We start from the raw sequence: 26,940 nt of genomic DNA, 5'->3' as shown, positions 1-26,940 counted from the left end.
GCTTGATGTCTAAATAAGCAACTGTTGCTTTCAAGTGTAAGTCACACTGTTCGATCTACCAATTTCATCCTCAGTTATAGGATCACTGTAGTCAGAAGTATCTGTCCAGCAGCAGTGCTCCCAGTGCTTTGATTCAGTGTGAAATGCTACATCTCCCATGTTTTGGCCACGATGGAGAGCTGAGTCACTATTTTAATTGATATGATTCTCCCTGTGACTAATCTGAACTTTTCAAGCTGCTTTCTTTACTTTTTATCCAGAAAACTCAAGTCCCCAGTGGATTTGACATTAACTATAGTCGTCATCACTCAAGTTATTAGAGCTTTGCCATTTTCCATCTATTAGCATTTCTCTCTGATGACTTGTTCATGTGAAACGTGTTGAACCTCAGTATGTCACAGATATGGAGAACCGTGTATAAGTATTGTGGCTTGAAGTGCTTCTCTGTCTCCTGTGCACAACACTGTCCTCCCACACTGACACTGCACTCGTTTCAATGTCTACTTTGAAAGCATGTGGGCTGTTTTCAACTGGATATGAACCACAACTCCAACATTTCTTTTTTTTTTTGTCTTTTTGGTGAGACAATGTTTATTTGCAACAGGAGAAATCCTTTCAGAGATGTCAGAACATAAGGTCATCTGCAGAACATTGCCCCTAGAGTAGCACTGCGCTTGGTGTCCCACATGCCCTTTTTAACTAGTTACACAGTTTTCACTGTTCCAGAGCCAGGGGAGAAAACTCCACTAAAAATAATAACCCAGAAATGAACTAATTGGATTTTCTCACATGTGGATTTTTAAACCATGAAAATATTTTCACAAAAAAAGGCTAAAAAACAGGAGGATTCGCAATTTGCAGAGGTCTACTGTAGATTAAAAAAATGTAATTAATGGGAAATTTAGAGGTAGTGAAACTACCTTAACTGCTAGTGAAAACTTGTCCCCATTTCCAAGTAGGTGTACTGTTGAAAACTGTACCAGAAGTGACGGTCATCAAAGCCTTTTTTGAACATTCCTGCCAAAGTACAAAAAAACCCCCAAGAAAATGTAGCAGGAATTACATAGGTAATAATGTGAAAAAATACATACATCCTGTGCATGTTTGATGTATTTGAAATGTAAACGCGTTAGAAGCGAGTTACCTGTCTTATTTAAACCTCTGACATCAAGGGCATGGTGTTCTCTCTGCTGCTGAGGTATATGGTGTCATCGTGCCAAGATCTGAAGAGCTCCCTAAGGCCTTAAGTAAAGACATTGTTGATGCCTGTGAGTCTTTCATGGGATTTAAAAATAGCTCCAAAGTATTTTAAACAGCAGACATGTTTGACGCAGACCAAAGGCAGCTTTTCTGGAAAGGGACTTTGTACGAACTGTGAAGCATGTTGCTGTTATGATTTGGAGTTGTTCTGTTGCCTCAGGGACCAGACAGCTTGCAGTCATTGATTTAGCCATGAATTCTGCATCATCAAAGACTGCTTAAAGATGATGTGAGGCCATCTGTCCAAAAGCTGGAGCTGGAGCTTAGGATAATGATCCAAAACAGGCAAACAAGTCCACCAAGGAAGGTCTTAAAAAGAAGGAAGGGAGGGTTATGGAATGGCCAGGTTTAAGTCCATATTTGAATCCCACTAAAATGTTGTAGACAGGGAAATTAGCATATCCTTCAATATATTGGACAATATGTTGAGAAAAATCTTAGCAAGCATTTTCCAGACAGCAGAAAAAATATAATTATAAAATAAAAACTATTCTTGGGGCAGCGCTTTTGCCTCACAGCAATAAGGTTCTGGGTGTGACTCCACCATCTGGCTGAGGCCTTTCTGTGTGGTGTTCACATTTTTTCCCTGTATCTGCACTGGCTCTCTCTGAGTACTCAGGCTTCTTCCCACTATCTAAATACATGCAGTTAACCCTTTAAGACCTACCATAGAACCAAGTCCGCCAGAGCTTATATTATATGTTTACATGCTGTGGAGCCATTTTTGGGAGCATTTCAAGTTGCTATACATCAATACAACCATTACAGCCTAAATTTTAACAATATGCATGCATTAAGTGCATAGTAATTACATAAATTGCAAAAAAGTGCAATAAACTACAAAAAAATTGAAAATCGTTTTTGTTTTTTTAACATATATTTCTAGTTAGAGAAATTTAAGAGGTTTATCCCTGAAAACTGTAAATACAAAAAAGTTGCACAAAATAGTTTCCCACCACAAGAAATTTATTTTGAGTGTCTTCATAGTTTTATTTTTGAAATACACCAATTTTTATATACTGCAGGAAAAACAAAAATAAATATTATACTGCAAATTTGCAAAAAAACAGCATATGCATCAAAATAAACTATTTCTAGCAGTGCAATATGAGTCCTAAGCATCCCAGAAACGACGCAGAAAGTCATAAAGTCAAACATAACTTTTAAAAACACCAGTATAGGCTCATGAGGCCCTGATGGTAAAAAACTACATTTCCGTGAAAATGACATCACTTCCGGTTTCGGGCAGGTAATGGCGGACATGCGATAGTTCGCACTGATGGACGTAGGAAGTGTTATGAACAGCTGATCAGATCGGCAAAGCGTGTTTCTGGAATATTATGTTTTTGTTGCTGCAAGTGCTTTTTATGCAGTTTTTGCAAAGCTATATGTGGAAGGAAACTGTGACCGAGGACAAGCTGATGGCATAAGATGTAAGTACAACTTCTCCGGTTTCATATGCAAAAAGAATTATTGTGCTAGCTCACGTGGTTGCAGAGCTACCGGGATTTTAAAATAGTTACGCAAAACAGAGCGTGCTGACCGGCTTTAAAGGGTTAATAGGGTTACATGATTCTAAACAGAAGTATGAATGACACTGAATGGATAAGCAAAAAATGGATGGATGTATTGAACTCCATTCTCTGCATATTTATTTCAATATTTGTGGGACACATTTTATTTTACTTTAAATAATTCAGTTTTCTTTAAAAGTACTTTTAGATGGTTTACATGCCAGTGTTTAATACTGCCTTACATTATGCACTTTGAACATCCTCTGCTTTTGAAATCTGCAGAGAGTTACAGAGGATGGCAAAGTTTTACAAAATCTTTTCAAGCCAGTGAAATGATGTATTTGGAGGTAGGATTGACTGACGCTAATAGCGGGGGAAGTTAGCCTTCGGGGCTTTCTACCCGAAAGCCTCTAGGCTATCAGGTAAGATAAAAGTAAAAAAGTAAACAAATCCAGCAGGTTGTGCAAAAATGGGCCAAACGCATGACTGTCACCCATGAAAACAGTTCTAAGTCAAGTTGTAGTTTGACTTAGAACTACAATTTGTCCCCCCCCCCCCCCCCCCCCCCGAATTTGGATTCGCTGAGGCGAAATTGTGAATGAGTGGTTCAGAAAGCATTATTTTCATACATGGATTTTTACCACCATAGAGTCTGGATCTTACCCCCACTGGTGGAGACCTTTGGGATTTGCTGAAGACAATTTTTGTGTTTTGACTGTCCAAACCTTAATGCAATTCTGTGGAGTGTATATTACCTACAAAATATAACCTCTAAAATAACACATATGTTTACATAAACGTTGATCAGACTTTGGGCTAAAAATGTTTGGCTTACTGGAGATTTAAACATTATATACACCAGTACTCACTGCTATAACATTTTTTTCTTTCAATAGCTATCTATTTATGATCTGCCACAAAAAAAAGGCAATCAATAGAATTAAATTTTTGTTTCTAGTCTTTACCCTAAGCTATAATTAGGGTGCAGAAGTCAGTGATCTTATGTACTGATCCTCCATAAAGCAAAGAATATTATTTTAAAAGCTTTTGCTTGAAAAATGCAACCATGTTCCACATGTTTCTCTGTTTTTTTTAGTAGTAAAACAGTACTTTTAAATAACATTACCTTCCACTTTGTCAGGCTTTCTCTATATCAAATAGGAAGTCTGACATTCCTTCCAAAATTAAAGCTCTCTAAATTATAATTACAAAAGGCTGCAGAACACAATTGAATATGTAGTCCCCTAAGCTACTAAACCACAAATACAAAATTGCAAAAGATTGAGCATTAAAGTTTGTTATTTTAAAAAAATAAAAAATTTAATGGTGTAGCGTGGAGGATATTTCAAAGACAGATCTAAGAAACTGCTCCAGACACTTGTGGTATCCACTGCCGTTCTGTATGTTTTAAAAGTTATAAGGTCAGCATGTGTACTATATTTGCATTACCCTCCCTGAATAAAATTAAGGTGTTAAAAAAATCTGCATTGTAGTGATGAATGTGGAGAACAGGAATTGAATCATAACATTTTGCATTATATGATAACCCGACTGCGAGGTTTAGGATTAGGTCAACCTCTAACATTGGAGAGGGGAGTGAGACAAGGCTGTGCCTGGTCTCCTCTTCTCTTTGCTATATTTCTGGAGCCACTAGCCCAACATATAAGGCAAAACAGAAAAATCGCAGGTTACAATAAATGTCAGTATATCAAAGAGTCAAAGATGACCTTACAAAATGGAATCATATCCATGTCTGAGCATAAGCTCTAGAATAGAAACCATCAAAATTAATGTTTTACCAAGATGTTTATATTTATTTCAGACCCTCCCACTCCAGATTAATCAAGAAGATTCTATTGAATGGGATAAACCGATCTCTAGATTTATATGACAAGGGAAACGACCCAGAATACGATACAAAACATTACAACTGCCCAAAGAGTATGGCGGCTGGGGCCTACCATGTTTAAAAAAATACTATACTTCAGCAATGATCAGGGTAGTGTTGCACTGGTGCGATCCCTCATATGTAGCAGCATGGAAGGAAATTGAATGCAAAACAATAACCAATATGCATACACAGGCAGTTCTAGCAGATAGAAATCTACAGGACTACATTTCCAAAATAAGAAATCCTTGGGTAAAGGCCACACTAGGGGTTTGGAAAATGGTGGTAAAAGAAAATAAGCTGGAGAAGGATATAAAAATATTAAAATGGTGTGCATATGATTCGGAATTCACACCAAATCAAATAGACCCTAGTTTTAAAAACTGGATAGATAAAGGAATCACATTGATATGTGATATTGTAAAGGAAGATGAAATTATGAGTTTCCAAACTTTAAAGCAAACGTTTCATTTAGAAAACCAAGACCACTTAGATACTTACAGTTAAGAAACTTCTGTACTCGAAACATTAAAAACCAAATACCCACTACAGCGAGGGCATTTATCCAACTCACATATGTGGAAGGAATTCTGCTGGAAAAGTGTTGTTTGTTTTTTCACTACCCCAGCTTTAAAAGCGCATTATGATGATGGAAGTTGTGAATGTTGGAGAAACTGTGGCTACGAAACAGCACACCACTACGATATATTTTGGGATTGTAAGAATATTAAGAACTACTGGAGAGAAGTCCATAAAGTGATGCAAAACATATTTAGTACATATTTACACTTTAATTTCAACTCCATATTTTTAGGATACATACCCTCAGACATAAAGGGTATAGATAAATACTTACTTGGTGTGCTGCTAGCTGCAAGTAAAAAGTCACTGACCAAAAGGTGGCTAACACAGGATCCACCAACATTAAACAGCTGGATTGATGTAACTTTTGAGATTTAGAAGATGGAAAAGATTACTTTTTTAGTGAATTTTGAGTATGAGAAATTTGTAAAACACTGGGGAAAATGGCTCCGAGTTCTATAAGGCCAGATATCGCTGATATTCATCATTGAAAGAATGGTTGTTTAAATGTTTGTTTGTTTATTTTGTTTGTTTTCTATAATAACATGTACTAATGCTATGTCACCATCTGCTACTTCAATTGCCCTGTCTCTGGATGTATATAGTTACAAACTGTATCCATCTGTACACATGTTTCTTTGTTTGTGTGTTGTTTTTCTGTTTGTTCCTTTTCTTTCTCTTGTTTTCATACCTGCGTGAAGGAAAAGTACTTGAAGTGATGGCGGTCATCCAGACTGTCTATGAGTCTTAGAACAAAGGAAGCCATCAAATACTGTACATTTTATTTTATGCATAACTTCAATAAACACTTAAATTACAAAAAAAGGTAAAAAGAATCATAACTTTTTTTTAAAAAAAAAGCTCTGGTGGAGAAGAGATATGTTACCGCATGGAGTGTCATGTCATTTTTTCCCCTATACTTTTGTTGTATTTGCATGTTTCTTGTTTGGTTTTAATTGATATCTGGGATTTATATTCTATTCTTATCTGAATGGCTTTGATGTGTGTTGTTTAATATCTTACAGTTTAATTGCCTCTCTGCCTGTTAAAGCTCTGCCGTTGGTGTCACGGTTTTGATTAAAAACAAAAAAACAAAAAACAAAAAACAAAAAACGTACATCACACAATGTACTATCCAAATGTTCACAGCATGCTGGTAAAATTCAGCACTAATAGAAGCTGAGGTTTAGCAAAGTAAGTTATCTGCCCATCATCATCATCTTAAAATGCACTGGTGTATCTGCACTGTACCTGATGTCATTGGAAAATTCCTTCTCATAGCGATGTCTGCTGCTCAACTTCCAGTACAGAAGCACAACAAAGACCAGGAAGATAAAGATGAGGAGCAGGGAACCAACAATGGTGCCAACTATCACAGCAGCTCTGTTTGGAGCTGCAAAATAAGTATGAAAAACATTAAATTATTCACCCTGAAGTTCTGTTTTAACATCTTGTTTCAAAGAAATAAAAGTATAAAAAACTGTAATTCCTAAACAATTAATTGTCATACTTTTGTTAAACCCCTCTCCAAGCGGAAAGTCTACAGTTCAGTCACATCTTGATTGATTTGAACTGTGCCTCTGTACACCAGAGGCTAAACTGTGATCTTATCCAATTACTTATGGGCCTCACTCTGTCTATCTGTGTCTGTCTGTACTTGAAAATGGTTTAGGAATTTCTGATTTTCTTGAGTAAATGTTTGAACTTGCATATCACTTTAGCTTGGCTCTACAAAATGCTTTCTAACACATCTCTCCTTTCACACACTAACACATGCAAAGTGCTTGGCTGATATACTTAATATACTCATGAGCAGCTTTTTCAAGTAAATTAACTTACAGCCATTGCTCACCTGTTATAAACATGGCAATGCCTTGGGTTTCCAGCAGAATATTGCTGACTCTGTTTAACTGTAGCAGTATTTTAGCATAGCTAAGAAAAAGTCAAGTCAAATTATTATTCTAAACACAGAAGGGCTCTCTCTCTGTGGCAAATAATGGATAGGCGGAGGGTTTCTAAGGTGACGGTGCATGGTACTCAAGAATCCTTTGCAGAAAGTGCAACAGTTGTATTCAAAGCATGATCAGGCACACCGAAGGTAAGCACACCATCCACAGATCAATACATTAAGTAGCAGTCCACCTCTCAGGAGGAGGAACAACTCTTGGTGTGGGATGAAATATATCCGGATTTTATGGTGGATGCTTGAGATTTGTAGTGTTAGCAGACAGGTGTGTGAAAGGAGACAAACAGGGGAAAGAATGATACTGCAGTGTATCAAGCTCACAGTGAATGATAGTAGGGTGATTTTACTTTCACCCTGACCAAGGAGGAGTACCACTCCAGTTTTCATAGAGATATGCTACGTGGCATGCGTCACCCTGTGGTTGGCACTCTTTGTGGAGAAGGATTCATATTGCAGCAGGACAATGGGCCCAAAATGCCTTAAAGCCATATCATGGATGTTTCATTATTGCACACTGAAACATTGTCAGATCATGCTGGGACATCAATGCCTGTCAGATTTTGAGTGCTGTTATCAGATCAGGAAATGTCACTCTTTCTGAGCTCAAGTTTACTGGAGAACACAGTTGTGCTTTAAATTATGTCCCCATTGCCAATAGTAGACCAAATCAGTGTAGTCCAATGAAAACTACACGTAGGTTTCCTGAGACTTGGATGTAAAAGCATGAATGTATAATAATGTATTTCCTGGCAGTTAAAAACTGCTAGTTTTATACTGTTTCTACCTGCTTTTATTCCATAATATGCCACTAATTATGCTGCAAATCCTTGGTTGAGGGCCACGAGCCTAAGGGTTGACACTTCTTGTGTAGGACAGAAGCCTGCACTTGGAATAAAAATGAATGACTATGAATGATTCACTGTTCGAAGCATAACATCTAAGCACTTATTCAAGGGGCTCTGGACCTGACGAGATGCACTGGGGCCTGCTCCAAAGATCATAAGGCCCAAAAAGAAACTTGTGCTATGGATCCAACGGATGCAGATGGTTGTGTGAGTCTTAAACTAAATGATGATCTCATCTGTACTGGCAGGCTGTAACACAGACTGTACTTCCCACTGGTGCACTCACTGTCAACAGATTCATTGCCTGTGATACTGCTCTGCTATACCCCTCATATCTGTCTTGTTTAGATGTATTACTGTACATAGATTGCCCTCATTTAAGGCATCTCACTTAAAATTGGTTAGCGTTTCTGCTTGTATTTAATTAGTCCACATATTTTTTTTGACACGGCTTTTGCTTTGTTTCATCTACATTGTAGAAAGCCAACAGGGTCTGCAGACCTGCTGGCAGCAGAATTATCATAGCTTTACACTTGTGTGAATTTGGGATTTAACACCGGAAAAAGTTAGCGATGAAAAACAGAAGGCTAAAAACTTTCAACGAATAAATGTTTTTCTTGTCACGGAAAGCGTCTCTCTCCCATCATCGTTAGACAGCATAAAAGGAACGTCACACTAATGTTACAGTGTGTGAAAAGCACAGCAAAGAGGAGATTTTGGCACAGCTACAAAGAGAGGAGATTTAAGAGGATGAACTCGAACATCCACGTCTTTCATGATCTGATGTGTGCGTCATCCGTCATGCATGTGAACACAAGCAGTCTGTGTGAGCGTGCTTTCTTACGTTTGTTGGCTTTCAGGTTCAGCGTGCAGCTTTCTACTCCAACAGCATTGTTTGCTTCACAAAGGTAGATTCCTGCAAAGCTCTCTGAGTGGTTGCGGATTTTCAGCTCTCCGGTCACACTGTCTGGGAAAATGAGCACGTGCCAACAAGTATAGATGAATTCAGGGTATACATACTGTACATTATAAGGCGCTCAAATGAAAATTGATCAAACTGCCATCTCTACATGAAAAAACAAAAAAACATGAAGCTCATTAGTATGCAGGTTTGGAGCAGATTTTCATTACGTATGCATGCAAGCAGTGTGTTTCTTGTTCCCTGCTTATATAAGGCACTGATCAATGTAGTTTGCAGTAAATATGTTTGGGAAGAACAAGGAGATGTTTCTAGTTGTAGAGTGAGAACTAATGTGGAGAAATGCAAGTAACATGGTAAAATGCTACCATTATAATAGTCTTGCTTAAAATAAGCTACAGGGTTTATGTTATTATCAAATATTGCCACCCAGGAGTTTTGCCATGTAAGCAATCAATGAAAAAAATTTATTTTTGTTGGAACAAAGGTGACAAAGTTAGCAAATAATAGACGCTCACAAAGAAAATGATTTTCATTGAGTTTTTGCTCACACAGCATCAAATGATACAGTGCCCCAGTCCCAAGGCACCCGCCCCCACCCCTCCAAACCTCCAACACACGCATATACACATACATAGACTCTCGAGTATGCACATATTCTCTTTGATGTGCAGTATCATTGTGACATCAGCAGAGGTCACACTTACTCTGTGCGGCTCCATCAGCGATCGAGCCAGCTCTTTCTCTCCTCCATGTGTATTTTAAGGGAGTGGAGCCTTTTGCAGACTCGCAGTGCAGAGACACAGGATTGCCAATCAGTTCCCCTCCCTCCACCCAGCACTTAGGTACAGACGGCTTCGCTGAAATCATACAACAAATGGATAATTTTCCATTGCCATTTCCATTCTATTTCCTTCCCTTTCAAATGAAAGGGAAAAGAAAATGAAATAAAACAGCACAGCTTTATAGCTTTAGGATGAAAAAGGGGGAACCTTTTTGACTGAGTTTTGCCACATATACAAACAATACAGAGAGTTTTCTTGTTTTTGTTTTCCAACTCAGATATGCTATAAAATCTATGAATCACCCCAAAAAAGGACATCTCCAAGACAAATTAATGTTTCAAATCCTTATGGAGTTAAAGCTTGATGGCTAATGATGGCAAGGCTGAACAATTTAGACACCAATGCCATCTTGTTGTGAAGAGATGTGAGAGGGTCGAAATTGCTACCCATTAGGGTGAGACTGAAAATGTTACACAATACTCTGGGCATGTTGCACATTTGCACAATTTACATAGTAAAAGACGATTTACAAAAATCTGCCCCCCAATTTCTCCAGATATTTTTTTCAAACGACTTATGCTATACACGATCGCACAAGGAGTCTAATCTATAAAATGAATTGCTGGCTCTCAGGACTGCCTTGTGTTGCTGTCAGCAAGAAAATAGCTATGGGTTATCTGCTGACATATAAGAGTGGGGTATGGATATTTATTTAACAATGTGTACGTTTCATTGAGGAGGGAGGTGATGTTATCTGGAATTTTAGAACACTTAAATGCTTCTTGGAAAATATTGGAGAAATAACTCAGGCTGTGGTAGATATAGGTAGGTAATTTGGTCCCAGGTTGGATAGATTATGTTCTTCAGGTCATTTTAAACCCAAAAAATGTTTTATTAAATTGAAACATTACTGCAAAACAATAATGTATGTTATTTCCTTCCTATCCCGAGACCTAGCTGCGAGATTGCTTGCAAACTTGTATTTTTTGAAGAATGTTTCATCACTACAGTTGTACAATACGTTGTACACTTTCAGTTTAGACTTGTGGATGTAGGTTCTACAGGACTTCTGAGAGAGTTGGACTGCATCAATTATCTGCTCCATTATGAGACACATTATTTAATACCATACTCCACTGTAAGTCTGGCAGCGAGGTGACTGTCCTCCACCGCAGTTACTGCTCAGTCTTCAAAATAGATGAGATTGACTAAGTAAGTTCCTTTTCCCAACTGGCAAACTTTAAGATTCAGTACACTGACAAATGGCTCTTAGTGAAGTGTCATTAGTTTTAGACAAAGCCATCTTCCTTCAGTTCATTCATTTCCATTTGTAAAATTGCAAACACACCGGCCTATTCGCAGCAAACTCCATCTACTGATGAAGACTGATGTCCAGAGAAAGCTAGTAAGTGAACCTTCATTTCAGATTGTGTAATTCAATCATGCAAGTATTCACAATCCCGCAATTGATTACTGGACTCTAAAAAATGATGAGTTCTAAGTGATCGGTTTTGTAATGCGTTATGAAAAGGAGTAAAATGCATGTTCTAACAAAGCAGGGAAACTTTATTGCAGATTAAATGGTTGAAGCACTAGATCAAATCGGCCCATTTAACACAAATTTAGGGACTCACTTGTCATCAAATAAATAATTTTTTCTTACTACTACTTCTTTTGGTTGCCCCCTTTAGGGGGTCACCGCAGAGGATCACCTGCCTCTGTCGCACCATATCACTAGCATTCTCCATCCTCAATCACACTATGACATGACAAGTCTTAAATAGAATAGGTGCCTCCTGAAGTACTAAACACCAAGAACACTGCAGTTTGGAAAGGTGATGGACATAAATAATGCAGCGAGACGCAACCTAAAGCCTGGTCTTACCCATTACCACCAGTGACATCTTGTGCATGTCCACTCCAGGTGCTTTCTTCACTTTACATTGGTAGGTAGCGGTGTGAGCAGGTGACAGCAGAGCAATCGACAGTGAAGCGTCACCCATCGAGGGATCACCAGCAGCAAAGCTGAGCTCTTTTTCAAATGCATGGTTACCATAGAAGTACTTAGTGCCACTGGTATAGGATACAAGCTGATGGAAAAAATAAAGACAAATATAAGCGTAATTCAGCAATTGACTGAAATGGTGTTAATGTTAAATGCAGTCTTCTTAAATTAAATGTACCATGAGTGCTTGGTTGAATTACCACCAAATCTGGGCCTCAGAGGGTCTCTAAAAATCTCTTTTAGTTCAGTGTTTTACTTTTAAAGCACGTTTACTGTGGCTCAGTTTCACAACACTCATCAGTCTCATTTCCAGCAACAGCAGGGAGCAGCAAAAAAACCCAAAAAAAAAAAAAACCTGCCAAGCACCAAAAGGCATAATAACTAGTTAGTAAGAAATGGAAATGCAGTTAGATTTTTTTTCCTCATTTAACCAAGAACAAATCAGGGAGATCTGTAGTGTATCTGCACATCATCAAAAAGAGAAACAACTCAAAATGAATGCTTTCAAGTTTTGGTTTTATATGGATGACAGGATTTTTCCCATTTGCAAGACTTGTAAATGAAAAATTGTTTGATTGCACATTAACATATCTATATACTCTTTTTGGTCAGATATTAGAGTTGTGTGCTCATTAGCTGGTTGTAAGTTCTTTAAGGAGGAGCTATTATTTGTTCCTTATTTTCAGATGTTTCCTTTTTGTTCACTAAACATGGCAAAAGTGATGAGGTCACTGAGTAAAAGTACCCTCTATAAGACACACACACAAAAGTCATGCAATATGTGCTCCACATTTTTTCTACTCTTGGCTATGTATGATGTCAGTCAAAAAAGATATCCATCATTTCAGTCACAGTTTTAGATCCAGCTCCATCTGCCAGCTGTTCAAACCTTTGTCAGGCAGTCAGAAGAAAGTTGGCAAAAAGGAAGAATGGGCTCAAAGAGACAGAAACTAAAACTGCTTTTTTTTTAGACAGAACTAAAATAAGTACCAAAGCCCAGAGGAGGATAAATGATGATTATTTTGAACTGTGAATTATGCAAAAACCACCCCCTAGTAAACAAGAATAAAGACATGAAGCTGGAAATGTGCATAAATAGGTCTAGTAGTTTACAATTAGGAGCAAAGCCTCTACTACTTTATACGTTAAACTACAATATATCACATTAAATTTTGACTTAGACCACAATTTTACAATGTGTTTAATATTGGTACATTATACATAGTAGATCTAGTCAATCGTCGACTTTGCATAGGGAGAGATGAAAGGGGGGAAAAACGTTCTCCCGAGTCTTAAACACTAATGACTTGTTTAATTTAAAAGGCAAATGGGATAAACAACTAATTCCTGTGAAATTAAAAGGTAGTGAGAGTTCATCAACTCTCCAGTCTCCTTGAATGAACATTAGTTTAGACTTAGAGGTTTAGGGTGCATGTGCACCACATGAGATTTAGAATAGAAAAAGACGATGTGAAATCCGAATAGATTAAAAGATTTAGGGATTGTTTTGTGAAGTGGTTTTTTTTGACACCTAATTAGGGGTGCATGCAGTTTGTGGTGAATAGAGTGATTGATGACAAAAGTCTACCAAAAGGGATGGTGTACAAGATGGTAGTTAACACAGCTCTCCTATGTGGGTCAGAGATGGTGACAGCTGAGTTAAAGATTGCAAAGATTTGCATTGGGACTGAAAATGATAAGCAGGATTAAGAGCGAGTATATCAGAGCAACAGCTCAGGTGAGATTGACAGATGCGGGACGGAGTAAGAGAGGCAAGATTGAGCTGGTTTGGAAATGTGAAGAGGAACGAGACCCGGTATGCTGGGATAAGCATGTTGAAGAGGGAGCTGTTATGTGAGAGAAAAAGAAAAAGGCCGAAGAGGAGGTTTATGGGTGTGGTGAGAGAAGATTTGCAAGTGGCTGGTAAGGATGTAGAGGGCAGGAAGAGATTCAAACAGATGATCTGCTGTGGTGATGAGTAACAGGAACAGCAACATTAATAAGCTCGCTTAGCTGTATTCAGAACCTTTGTTTGAGTATGGTGAGAGATGTTGAAATCTTTCATTTCATGGACCTTCGTGTTCAAATCATTTGCTAACAATTTCAGATGCTATTATTGGAAATGCATTTGTGACTCACTAATAATTTAATGGGAAAATGGAGACAACATTCAATGCGCTTCAGTGAAGGGCATGCCAGTCTTTTTTATTGAGTGCTACAGCCGGTCAGATTGACATGCAAAAATATAGGCATGACTCAACTTTAACATGAAAGAATAAAATCTGAAAGAGTTAATGAATAATAAGGAAACAGTGGAACTACTTAACTGTAGATTTTTTTAACTGGAACAATCTGTCCCAAAGAACATATTCTCAAAAATAACTGGTACATAGACCCAAAATATTACCAAACATTTGAAATGGCATAAAATAACAAAACTTCTGAATACTCCAATTAGTAAATTCATCCTGTATGCATTTTATAGATAGCATTGTCTGGGTCGACCTCACATTACTTCTTACCATTTGATCTTTCTGTGTGGTGTCTGGACTGATCACAGACCATTCAATGTCAAGTTCCCCAGTGTCATGAGGGCTTGATTTGTAGCTGCATCCCAAGGTCACACTCTCTCCCTCTGCCTTACGGATGGTCTGTGGGCCCTTGGATGTCACCTGCAAGCCTTGTGTGTATCCCAGCTCTTAAAAAATTCAGAACACTTGCATCAAAGGAATGCAAACATTAAATAAACATCATAAGGTAGTGCATTAGACGATAGAGCTTTCTGAATCCCCCCCAAAAAATCTCTGATTACTCAATTTACTGAAATAAATCTTCTCTCCTCCTATACAGTCATAGTTGGAATGTAGCAGACAATACATTACCAATCCCATAATGCACAGGTCACATCACATACTCAGGCATCAATGCCTTCCTTTGGCTGTCAATGCTGGTTGGACTCAGTTTCACTCCACTACTTAAAATAATAAATGATGACCTTGAGCATTGGATCAATCTACCACTATTCATCACAGGCTGAATTCCAATTGTTAAAACATCAATATCTTCTAAAAATAAATTATTTATTCAGTTATCTCAACTCGTCCTGCTGCCAACCGTATAATTCCTAAATACTACAAGAAAAACAAGACAACAAGAATTAAAAGACAACAAGAATTAAACAGACAACCCTTCCCAAAAACACCCCCCCCCCCCCCCACAAAACAAACAAACAAAAACAAAAGAGGACAAGGAGCACAATGTTTTAATCATTTTCATCATGGAGACGTCTTAAATGATCAGATAAGTTAGAGATCAAACAGTCTGTAAAGACATCTTAGTTTCAGATCAATCATGCTCCTGTCAGACACTCAAACAGCATTGTTTCAAAACATTAACAGCAACAATAACTGACAGGTTGCACCATCTATTTCTACTCTAACATTTGATGTACACTGTATGGAAAATGTATCACACATCTGCAACATATTTCTCAAATTAATATCCTGCTCTCATTCTCCTACTTCATCAAGAGGCAATGGCATGAGAAGCAGACATTTTCTGGAATATCTGCAACTCAAATCATCCATCCAGTCAAAACTTAATTTTGCAGTTATCGTCCTGGATCTTGCTTCTGCATCTTGAGAACTAATAAACATCTGTTCCTCAAAAAAACAAAAACAAACCTAAAAGCAAAATGAGAACTGAGCTTCATCATCATCATCATCAGGTGCCAACTTGTGGAATCAAACACAAAGTACTTCACAGAACTCACTTGAAAACAAAAGGTTAAATCTAGATTCATATCAGAAATATTACCATATTGTGTACAAAATAGGCTAGTTTGCTCTGATCACCCTACTTCATTCTGTGCAGTAGCTACACAACTTTGGAAAGACAACACCAGGTCACTTTCTGTCTTTCAAGACATTCCCAAAGGTTTATATAGATATGTTTACATATTCTTATTATTTTATCATCTCGTGTATAAACTGTATTTGATTGATTTCTCATCAGAGCCTCCTCCATGTCTATTGTTTTGCAATAAATAAAGAATTAAGAAATTTCTGCTAGCTGTTTAATTACAGCCGTGCCAGTTGTAAGTAAAAATAAATTAATTACACACATACTGATTCTAATCTAATCCTTCTTTTTGTTGTCAGTGATAAATATCCTATTTTCACACTTACTGGGCCACAGTTTACAGTCTCCACATCTAATGATTCAGGATATTTTGTTAAAGGAAGGCTGAGTACAAAAACATAATTGTTTTAGCCAAATATCACAAAGGGATATGAAAAGCACTTGGACAAATTAAATTAAGAAATATTTAAGACTGGTTACATTTTTTTTTAAAGCAGCCCTCCAGAAGAAAAATGAGATTTAGAGAATAAGTAACTCTGTGCTGTTCTTGCTGGTGTAGTGTTTTTAGGTTTAAAAGCCCCACCTTTACTCCTTCAAACACACCTTATCATTCTGGCCAAATGACAGTGGTGTTCCAGCAGTTTCCAGTTCATGCTGCGTCACCCCTGGATGACACACTTGTATACCTCGTACTTTTGTACAATTGTTTGAACTGATGATCCTGGAATCTGTAATTGCTTAGAAATGTCTCCAAGAGACCTTCCAAATTTCTGTAAATTCAGATCTTAATTGAGTTCCTTGGACTTTCTCATTGTTCATGATATTTGTCAGTCCAATGAGTGATGCCAAACATGTTTTATGTAGACAAAGAGAAACCACCAGTCATTGTCAATCATGATCACTACTGAGAAGTTAGTAGGGCTTGGCCTTGCTAGTTAAAGTACACTTTAGAGACTTCAGCACCACTTAATAAAAGATTTAAGTGACTGTCTGAATATATTTGACCCTGTATGTGTACGTTTGTGTGGGTTACAGAAATCCCCCCCACAAATTCTTAAAGGTGCATGCTATATAATCATTACACACCAGAAATAGAAGAGTTCAAATAAATCATTAAAAAGCCAAAACAAATTACCATGATATTCATACCCATAATGAGTGTATGTGAACTTCTGACCACAACTGTAAGTGCTTAGTGGGAAAAAGTACATAAACATAAACTACATTTCAGATAATTCTGTTTGTCTATAGTACATAAAATAAACTTTAAATATACTTCTCAGTCAAAATAAGAAGAGCTGCCCAGTATAAGAGCCGCACCCTAAAAAAGGAAAAACACACACACGCACACAAACGTTGCACATATGTAAGTCCCAGGAACATTAGGGAGTCAACAATCATCTCCAAACATAATCTCTGATTGGACAGCCCGGGCGCCATGGTAACATGGAAAACTAACACCACTGAGCTCTATGTCTCAGCAGACATCAATAGAGAATAGATGTGAAGGTCTCAATTACAGTCTATAAAAATATGCCTTACTTAATGTTAGTTTTTCTAAAACAGTATTATGCAGTAGATAAATATACCATATTTACCATTTATACATGCATAGGTAGATTCATGTGATTCAGTCTGTGCACTTACCTGGGCTCAAGAAAACTGCAGCACATAACAAGAACACAGAGAGCCAGGGCGGGCAGCTGAGGTAAAATCCTGTTCTCAACTGAGAGCGGCTTTGTTTAAACATACTGTTCCTTTTTAAAATAGTCGCTAGTAGCTGGTCAAAATAATGAGTACAGTGTCCTCAAATATATCGTTTATACGTCACATGTAAAAATAAAAAAAATTAAGTATTCATATAGATACTTTATACTGATATTACCTGAATGGAGGTGCTACACACACACATCTATCTGTGGAATACAAAGGAACAACAGCAGTGTGATACCTGTTGCTCTTGCTTTAATGTGAGCTCCTCCTGTAGCCCTTTCTTATTACCATAAAGCTTTCTGATTGGATAGTGACCACTTTAACAAAAGGTTACCTTGATATTGCTATTCAGCTGTTAATATTGCTTTCAACACCCTCCATTCTTCCTTTTGTAATCACAAGTTAATGAATACAAATTATGTACAATTTTAGAAAACCAATCAAAATGTGCTTGAGGAAATCAGTGTCCAGGCAGCTGAATAACAATGCAATACAATCTCTCTGTAAACAAGGGAAACTGAAGGAGCAAACAATGGCTGGGAAACTCAGGGTGCTAATTTGAAGAGAGCCGAACTCCACTGAAAGCAAATCACCTGCCACAAATTGCTGCTTTGTCTACAGTACGCTTTGTGTGTTTTTTTGTTTAAGTTGTCTGTCCCTGTTCACTCTCCTATTACCCATTAAAATGTGTTGTTATTGATTTTTTGGTTTGTTTTTATACCGCCCCCCCCCCCACCACCACCACCACCACCACCCAAAAAAGAACTTCCTGGAAACACACAATTTCTGTATACCTTATTTGTTGTATACACTACCTAAACACCTCCCATTTGCCAAATGTCCATAGTTTCAAATGAAAAGCTATTAAAAACAGAGTACATGAGGTCTAAAGTGATGAAAAACTGTTTTTTATTATTTGCTTTCTTTTTTCTTTCCTTAAAAAACCCCTGCAATATACTGCAAAGCTCACGTCTCTGCTACAAGAAAAGGTGGGGTACTCTTCAGCAGACACATGAAGAAAACACATTAGAGGCAGAGGATAAAGTGCTTTATGTGAACTGTACTATGGCCTCCAAGGACCTGGCATCCATATATGTGGACATCACATTTTGGGTTGTCTAGACCAAAATATTAAATGTTGCTTTACAAGGCCCTGATATCTACTTACGAGGACATTATACTGCTACTGTTCTGTCGAAATTTAAAATCAATGTCCTCATATGTGGATCTAATTTTTCTCAGAAACAAAAATGAGGTAAAAAAAAAAAAAAAAAAAGAAAAAAAAAGAAGAAAATCAGGTAATTCTTTGTTTTTACATTCATCAGGTCCCAATCAGCCCAAATATCAAAGAGAAATTACAAATACATGTCATGAAAGAGTTCAGGTCTTAGGAGGACACATATATAACACTTCTTTAAAATGTATATATGACTTTTTTCAGCTATTTTAAATGCTCTGTGCCTGTTTTAAAAAGTCATTTTATCCATGGCCACTATTCGATAAAGAACACTATGAGAAAAAACATCTAAAACCCAGCTTACCTTCTCTTTGACCTTGCACACCCACTCATTTCAAACTTTAAAAATACACTGTAAAGTTTTCTGAGTAACTGCTTTAAAAAAGGAATTACTTGTCTAGAAATAGGTTGGATTTTGTGGGAAGAAATTACATTTAAGGGCTTTAAAAGCATGAAACTGTCGCTGCTCCCCTTTTCCAAATTACTTTAATGTGAACCTTTTACGAAACCTGTTCAGGACTTCCTCTGGAATTTACCTGCACAATGAAGTTAGATTAGATTCAGCATTGCATATCACTCAGTAAGTACCAGTATGATAATATGCTATTTATGCAGAATAGTTTCCAGATAGTTACAGAGCAGTTCCCTAGTACACTGTTATATGGTTGGTGAGATGTTGCGTTGGTATTGCTGCAATAGAAATTACTGGAAATTTAATCTGACTGATGGTTTTGATTGGTAGGGTACAGTTCACTGGACACTTAAACATGTAAAGTTTAAAAGGAAATGATAAGGTCTATGTGATATTAATGTCTAAATCTCTACAAAAAGATGTAGAAAATGTTTGCAATAAGTTGCACAAAATTTGCATCCACACTAGTCTTCCTATATTATTCCCTAGAAACCTTTGTCATCATCTGACCAAATCCTTATGAAATAGTGTTTATCTACAAGCTCATCACAACAGCTGTACAGTGTCATCAAATATTCAACAGCTGCTATTTAGCAGCTAAGTGAAATTGGTTGCAATGAGGATGCCCAATCAAAAACCTTGTGATTGCTTTGGTGGTTAGCTGTAGGTAGCCTATAGTTTGGATGGAAGAATCCAACTCATCTGTAAATACTTAAGGAACATGTAAGGAGAGATCATTTGGAAGAATTGAACATGACTGCCAAAAAATTGATGTATTTAGCAATTAGACTCTGATGGCCCATTATGACAAAATAGAATGCCAGTGGTTATAGGATTCTAGTTGCTCATGGTGGTGAAGATGAAGATGGATTCTTGAATGGAGCTCTGAGTGACGTGGACATGGGTTGCACGAAGCCTGTAAAGGAGAATGAAGAGGAGGACAGATTTAAAACACAGAGTGGAGGCTGATTGGCTCAAACAAGGCAGGCAAGAAGATGATTGGACAAGTGTTGACAGTATTAAGTTTGACAGGAAGGGGAAGGAGTAGTGAAGTAAAGAGTAGACTAGGAGCAAAACACCCAGGAATAGACTAGCCTTATATTTTCATTGAACATGTGCAACGCAATTATGGAATAAAAAGGAGGAAAGATGAATGATTGCAGATCTTCCTTTTTAAACTCACACATAATCTTCATTAAATGAACTATAATCATTTGGGGAATACATATTTTTCTCATCAACCAGTGGTCACTAGACCTGTGTGATTGAGGCATTCTTCACTTGACCCTCACATATCCAAAGTTAATGTCAGGTAGTTAATGATCAAAAAAACAAGACGAGCGATTAAACCTTCACCATATTACACCTCTGTTCAGTTTCCTCTTGCTCTAGTGTCATCTACACTGTGATACCTACACTGTGATACAGTGGCTATATTAAAATAAAGTTGGTTACTTTTTTCTGTTTCAGTTGTCAAACTATTTCAACTAATTATAAAACATGAATAAGCGAACAGTAACAACATCAAGATAAAGCCATTGACAGCATCTCTGATGTCTATCAATTCATCAAATTAAATGCTGCCCTATCAAAGGCCACGCAACCCTTGATCCTTTGTTTTTGTTTGAGCCATTAATTTGAAAATGCAACACAGTGACAAACTAATCTGCAATTTTTGTTCACACACTGCTAACTATTTTGAAAAGGGGTCAGTTTTAGTTAAGAGGAATTTTTGTCTGGACAGATGGCTGAAAAATTAAAAAAAAAAAAAAAGATTTTAGAACATCAGTGTACATAGTTAAAGTTATTCTGCAACATTATTATGTGAAGTGATGAGGACATCCTGTCTTTTGTTAACCTGTTTGGTAAGGGAGTGAAAAGAGGCAAAGAGGAACCTTAATTTACATTTGTTAGGGACACAGAAACATCTCTAAACAAATGCTTGTCATCTGCTGTAGGTACAAATAAATGTTTGTTCTGGGTCTTTTTACTGTCTGGGTAATTTTGTTGTCTTGGAATGAAAACAACTGAAATAAAAACGTGTGGAATAAAGCCACTAGAACTGTTCATTTATTTGCTCATTGTTCCAGTCTTCTGAGAACTTGCTTTAAGACAGCAGTGATCATTCTGACCACAAAATAAAATTAAAAGGAAAATAAAGAACTGCCATAAAAATAAAAGCAAACGATGTGCCAGAGTTTTGGTTTTGGCTAAGTAATTAGAAACTCTGAACACCTCCATATGAGGTTTGGCACAAATGGAGACAGATGGACTCAAAGACATAAGATCCAAACCAGAACAAGAGGAATTTTTATTGTTTGTACAGGCATGCAAGCCCTTCTTGTTCCACACACTTGTTGGTATGGTTTTCACTTGCTGTGCCTCAGAAGTCATTTTTAAGCAGTCCTTTTTATTGCATAATGATCCGAACGTCCTTGTCATTTTAACTAAGAAAAGAGACTCAGAAAGAATCAGGTTTTATTTCATAACAAACCGTAAAAGTTGCAGAGTACACTGTTGTGCCCTCGACCTGACTGAATTTTCTTTACTCGTTTATTTTTCACACTGAGAACGGCTTCAAAGCCTGTACACATTTATATGGAGATAATACAGTTAGACCCGCAGGTTTTTGGACAATGACTCAGTTTTTGTGATTTTGCCTTTGTACACCAGCACAGTGGCTTTTAAATCCAACAATCAAGATGTAATTGAAGTATCAACTTTCATGTTTAATTCAAGGGTTTTAACAAATGCACTGCATTATCTGTTTACAGATCACATCCATTTTTATACTCAGGCCCCCATTTTCAGAGACTCCAAACTAATTGGTCAAACTAATACAAGGATTATTTTTAATAATTGGATGAAAATCCTTCTCAGTCTGTGTCTGCCTGAAGTCTAGAACCCATGGACATCCCCAAATATTACTGTGCTTCCTCCTTTGAAATGTTCTGCTTGGACTTCATTGCAGCTGCTTTCAGCTGCTGCTTGTTTGTGGGACTCTCTCCCTTCAGTTTTGTCTCCAGCAACCTGGTGAAGTCTTATCCAGTCTTCTTATCTATTCTTCTCCAAGTTCAAAGTTACATTTTATTTGCATAATATTGCTCTTGCTCTATAGTGCCAATTCTCCTTCTGACTTACAACTGATTACTCCATTCTCTGTATGTATATATGTATGTATGTTTGAATGTTTGCATGTTCCAAGATTCATATTTGAAAATTTTTCCAAAGTCTTACAAAGATGTTATATCTGACAATGTCTCTACTGTTCAAGAATCAAACGCCTCTCTTGGCTTTATTTGCTGGAATTTGCACAGCCGATTCTTTGCCAACTAGGTCACAAGCTCACTTGTTCACAGTTCCAAAGTGCACTATTATGAAAGCCGCCCAGGCTTTGCAAGATAAGATAACCTAATTGATACAGAGAAGAAAAGGGAATACAGGCTGGATTTGAGTGTCTGAATCCTCAGTTTACCGGCACACGCTAAGTTGGCACTAAAGAAAGTGACTATGACTGCGGAAATTTGGGACGTTATAGTTGTTGGTGCTGGACTTTCTGGACTGAGTGCAGCTCATTGGCTTAAAAAAAGGGACGCCAGTATGAAAATACTGATTCTGGAAGGGAAAGGTTTGTAAAATTTCATGCTATTTAAAGGCAACTGGTAAGTTGTAATGCAGAATTATATAATGAAGCAAAAATTATTGCACTGTTATAACAGAATTATGACTGTTGTGTCATGCAGATCGGGTGGGAGGGCGCACAGTGACTGCCAAGTTACCAGGAGCCAACGGTGTTGATTGCTGGGACCTTGGAGGGCAGTGGGTAGGAAGGTAATGTTGATCAAATAAATACATTAATACTGAAGGTAGAAACAGAAATGCAGTAGAATTACAGTAAACATGACTCAAATGCAAATGTGTTATTCTGGAAAAAGGGGAGACGTTTTGACTGAGTCACTGGGATTTGGAAGATTACCCAAACAAATGAAATTTATCCACAATAATTGCAACAGATTGTTGCCTATTGTTGAATGGCCTAGTTGTACAATGATTACCACTGACACCTGACAGCACAGACAATGACAAATGCTGGCTGAATGAGAGCTGGGACTGACTCCAGCTTCCCATGATCATGTAAAGAATAATATATATGAATATATGTGAATGCATTGCTTACGGAAACATTATCTTTACGGCACAGACAGAGCATTTAGATTATGATGTTGTTAACACAGGCAGCTAAGGTACTGGCAGATACCCACTTATAAGAAAACCCTTGGATAGGATTGGTTGATGTGAATGAGGTTACTTGATACTGTTTATGTAATGCAATGTAATACTGAGATTACAGGGTTAAAGTCTCAGAGAAACTAGTCACAAAGTGTGTATTGCAGGATTTCTTAGCAGTATTCTTACAGTCTACTACTGAACATTTATCTACAACAACAATTACAACATTTATCTATCTACAAATAAACAGCTACCTAGAAAAAATAAACTATCATTATGCAGGGTTTCAAGGCTTCACACGTATTCAAGGGCAGTTCTCTTTCAATGATTCCCACTAGCACTTATGTGTTAACCTTTGTGTCCAACCTTTTCTTAACCCTCATATACCGTTCCTATTTTGTGCCTTTGCATGGTTTGGGTTAATTTTCCCCATTTCCAAATAATACCTCAAAATACGTGTCTATACAAAAATTTGCACTACAGAATATATTTATATCCTGTTGGTTAACTCACTAAATGGTACCAGCCTAACCATCTCTTATTAAGTTGTTTATAAAATTTATATATTATATATATATTAGGGGTGCAACGATACACAAAATTCACGGTTCGGTTCGGTTCAATACTTTGGTGTCACGGTTCGATATTTTTTCAATACAAAAAAAAAAATGTTCATGCCTTTTTAATTTGTCATTTATTAAATTTTCACGACACATTCTGCACCACATCTCTGTGCGTTCATCATTTGTTTGAAGCCAGCTCACCTCCTGCAACCACTTTTCCGAGAATACGCGCTTCTTTTGTGGTTCGGACTCCTTCTGACATTTCTTTGGAGGTGGAGGAACATCACAGTAATTGCTTAAAGGAGCTTCTTCGACATCTTTAAGAGTTCAAAACAAATGTCTGTCCTCCTCCAGAAAATCTTATGTACGCAAACACGCGCTGCAACTTCTTATCTTGTGCGCGTTTTTTATTTTGACAACGAATAAAAACCGCGCACAAGATAAGTGCAGCCCTGGTTATTTAGCTCGTCATATTGCAGCCACATTTTGTCCATGAAACCATAAAGCTGCACTTTCTTTTTGCCTTATAGTCTGATTTGTCATAACTTTTCTGTTTTGTGGTCACTTCTTCACCCTGACCTGTCTTATTTGGCTCAGCAGAACTAAAATATATATCCTGCTGCTTTTACACACGCACTCACATAACGCTCAGCGATTCTCTGCGCGATCAACCTCTCACATGTTTAAGCTTGCTGCGGGAGATTTCACTTGTCATGTTTGCATAGTAAGCTAACGATTGATAAGACGATGTCAGAGGAATTGGTGCGCAAATTATCATCACTCACCAATCAGTGCTGTCGCTCTCTATACACAGTTCGCGGGATTGCAAACGCGATTTCAATATGTCACATATTCACAGTGGCTCACTGATGCCAATGACATAATTACCCAGCTACATTTCCGAAAGAATGCAAAAGCATTGACATATATTTTTCCTTCCTACGATAGGCCGACGGGCAGGGCAGAGATAGATTTTGGTAGCCCGACTGGAAAGATCGCTAGCCCCGGGACGTCGGGCTAGCGATTTTGCAAGCCCTGTATCTGATTGAGGAATCACTCATCTTTGGAAAAGAGAGTTTATTACAGAGAAATGGCTCTTTCCAAAATAAAAACTATACTATACGCTTCTTCTGGGCTATATTCTCAGCAGCATATTAAACATATCAGGTCCCCATAAGGAGAATCATGTGCTAATGGCTGTCTAAATGACTCGGGTAAAGTTTGTAGCATGCGTGCTTGTTGTTTTTGTCTGCTTCCACTTGTCTTTGCACTAGGATGATGTCGGCGTAAATGTGCAGTCATATTCATTGTGTTCCCACTAGTGCTGTCAGCGTTAATCTGAAATGAGGTTAACACCACAACACGGCAAATCTCAGTTAACGAGCTACCGCGGATGCCCCTTGCTTGGGGTGGACGGCCAACACGTTAACGAGCTAACTGCGCTAACACACTAGTTCTCACCCATGTAATTGAGCATTGCTGGCACATCCAACATACTGTTTTACTTTAGTCCATGACGTGCTTACCTTCAGGGTCATACATCACATGAAAACCAAAATAGTTCCAAACGCCAGATCTGAATGAGGGTGGGGGAGGTTCAATTTGCCATGTTGCAAGGAGAGCTTAACTTCTGTCTCGCTAGCTTGCCCTGCGCTCAGTGAATCTGCGTTCGACTACTCCGCCTAGGCTGCACTGTCAAGTGCAGATCCACTGAGCGCTCAACACAGACAGCACCGTCAGAAGGAAAGTTGATAAAATAAATTAAAAATTTCGTATTGTTCAATACATATGCGTACCGAACCGGAAAGCACTGTATCGAACGGTTCAATATCTATACGAGTATCATTGCACCCCTACTATATATATATATATATGTGTGTGTGTGAAAACATGAGTGTGAGTGTGAAAACTTTGATGCCATTGTGAGTGTGATCAAGTGTAAGTAAAGTGAAATGTAGGATTCTTTTTTGTTAAAGAACCAATGATGATGAAAACGGCAATGAATTTTGTTCACTCAAATTTAGCTTTTCTTTGCTCAAAATAAATTTATCCTCAAAATGCAGCACTTGCACATGCAAACTTTTTTTTACATGCGCTCAAATTTTTTTTTACGTGCGCTCAGAATAGTGGCACAAAAATAACACCATTAATGTGTTCTATTCAATTGGAGTTGCTTGTAGGTGTAAATGTAACATAATGTACTGACTTTTACATAATTTCTTCTTTAGTTTTACTAATCACTCAAACCACTTAATTACAAGTCACACTTTAATTACATATTCATAAAGCACTTTATTCTATAAATTTTAAGAAACTGATGCACCTCTGTGGACTGTGGTATGAAGGTGGAGACTCACATAGGCACAGAGAGAACATGCTTGTGCAAGGCCCAGCCAGGATTTTAACCAGAAATCCTGCAGCTCTGTACTGCTCTATTGCAGAGTTTGTGTCTGTGTCAAGGCACCCTTTGCCCTCTGTTCCTTACATGCACCATATATGATCACTTCTTTGTTGTTTTACCATTTCACTGTTTTGAGGTTCCTCAGTGATCCTTCAAAGACCAACAAGCACACAGACAATTCTTGACGTGTCAAGGTCCCCTTAACCTCTGTCACAACTGTGGAATAAAACATGCACACAGACACATAGTGTCCCAGTTTCAAGATTCCCTAAAACCACAATTTTCCTTGATTTAACTCACACTACTGATGGATCTTAAATTCATCCCAACCAACCTTCAGGTCAGAGCAGGTCATCTACTCATCGGAAAGTTGGCTGTTCGATTCCTGGCTTCCCCTAGTCTGCATGCCAAATATCCTTGGGCAAGATACTAACCATAAATTGCTCCATTAGAGTATGAATGTGTGTGTGAATGTTAGTTAGAAAGCACTAAGAAAAAATGTGCTTGTGCGAATGGGTGTGAATGGGTGAATGCGCAAGTTGTGTGAAGCGCTTTGTGCTCAGAAGAGTAGAAAAGCGCTATATAAGAACCAGTCCATTTACCAATACAGATCAAGTTTGACCTGGAACAGTCTCAGCTTACACAATAGAGGCTGTACAAAACTAAAATAAAATATTTTTAAACATTTTCATAATTGTGTATTTTGTGTCCAAATAAGTAATCAACTTTTAGACTAAAAGAAATCACACTTTGGGCTAT

General features: G+C 37.7%; 2 protein-coding genes across 2 annotated transcripts in view; one reads left to right on the top strand and one right to left on the bottom strand.

Annotated features, from left to right (window-relative positions):
- The window catches only part of vsig8a (V-set and immunoglobulin domain containing 8a), a 73,191-nt gene that overhangs the window by 2,736 nt on the left and 43,515 nt on the right, over positions 1-26,940 (bottom strand). Inside the window, exons 2-6 of the mRNA XM_006795627.3 lie at positions 14,287-14,462; positions 11,645-11,849; positions 9,682-9,834; positions 8,900-9,022; positions 6,496-6,637 (exon numbers count right to left, since the gene is read on the bottom strand). Of these exons, the coding sequence (XP_006795690.3) occupies positions 6,496-6,637; positions 8,900-9,022; positions 9,682-9,834; positions 11,645-11,849; positions 14,287-14,462 (799 nt within the window). The remainder of the gene's footprint in view (positions 1-6,495; positions 6,638-8,899; positions 9,023-9,681; positions 9,835-11,644; positions 11,850-14,286; positions 14,463-26,940) is intronic.
- Positions 22,404-26,940, top strand: part of si:ch211-127i16.2 (putative flavin-containing monoamine oxidase A) — a 45,444-nt gene continuing 40,907 nt past the window's right edge. Inside the window, exons 1-2 of the mRNA XM_006795626.3 lie at positions 22,404-22,615; positions 22,731-22,818. Of these exons, the coding sequence (XP_006795689.1) occupies positions 22,498-22,615; positions 22,731-22,818 (206 nt within the window). The 5' untranslated portion in view covers positions 22,404-22,497. The remainder of the gene's footprint in view (positions 22,616-22,730; positions 22,819-26,940) is intronic.

The sequence above is a fragment of the Neolamprologus brichardi genome, chromosome 7 (genome assembly GCF_056152115.1).
Source record: "Neolamprologus brichardi isolate AB-2024 chromosome 7, ASM5615211v1, whole genome shotgun sequence".
Classification (NCBI taxonomy): Eukaryota; Metazoa; Chordata; class Actinopteri; order Cichliformes; family Cichlidae; genus Neolamprologus; species Neolamprologus brichardi.
The sequence above is the reverse complement of the archived record's forward strand: the minus strand, read 5'-3'. Positions and strand labels throughout refer to the sequence as shown.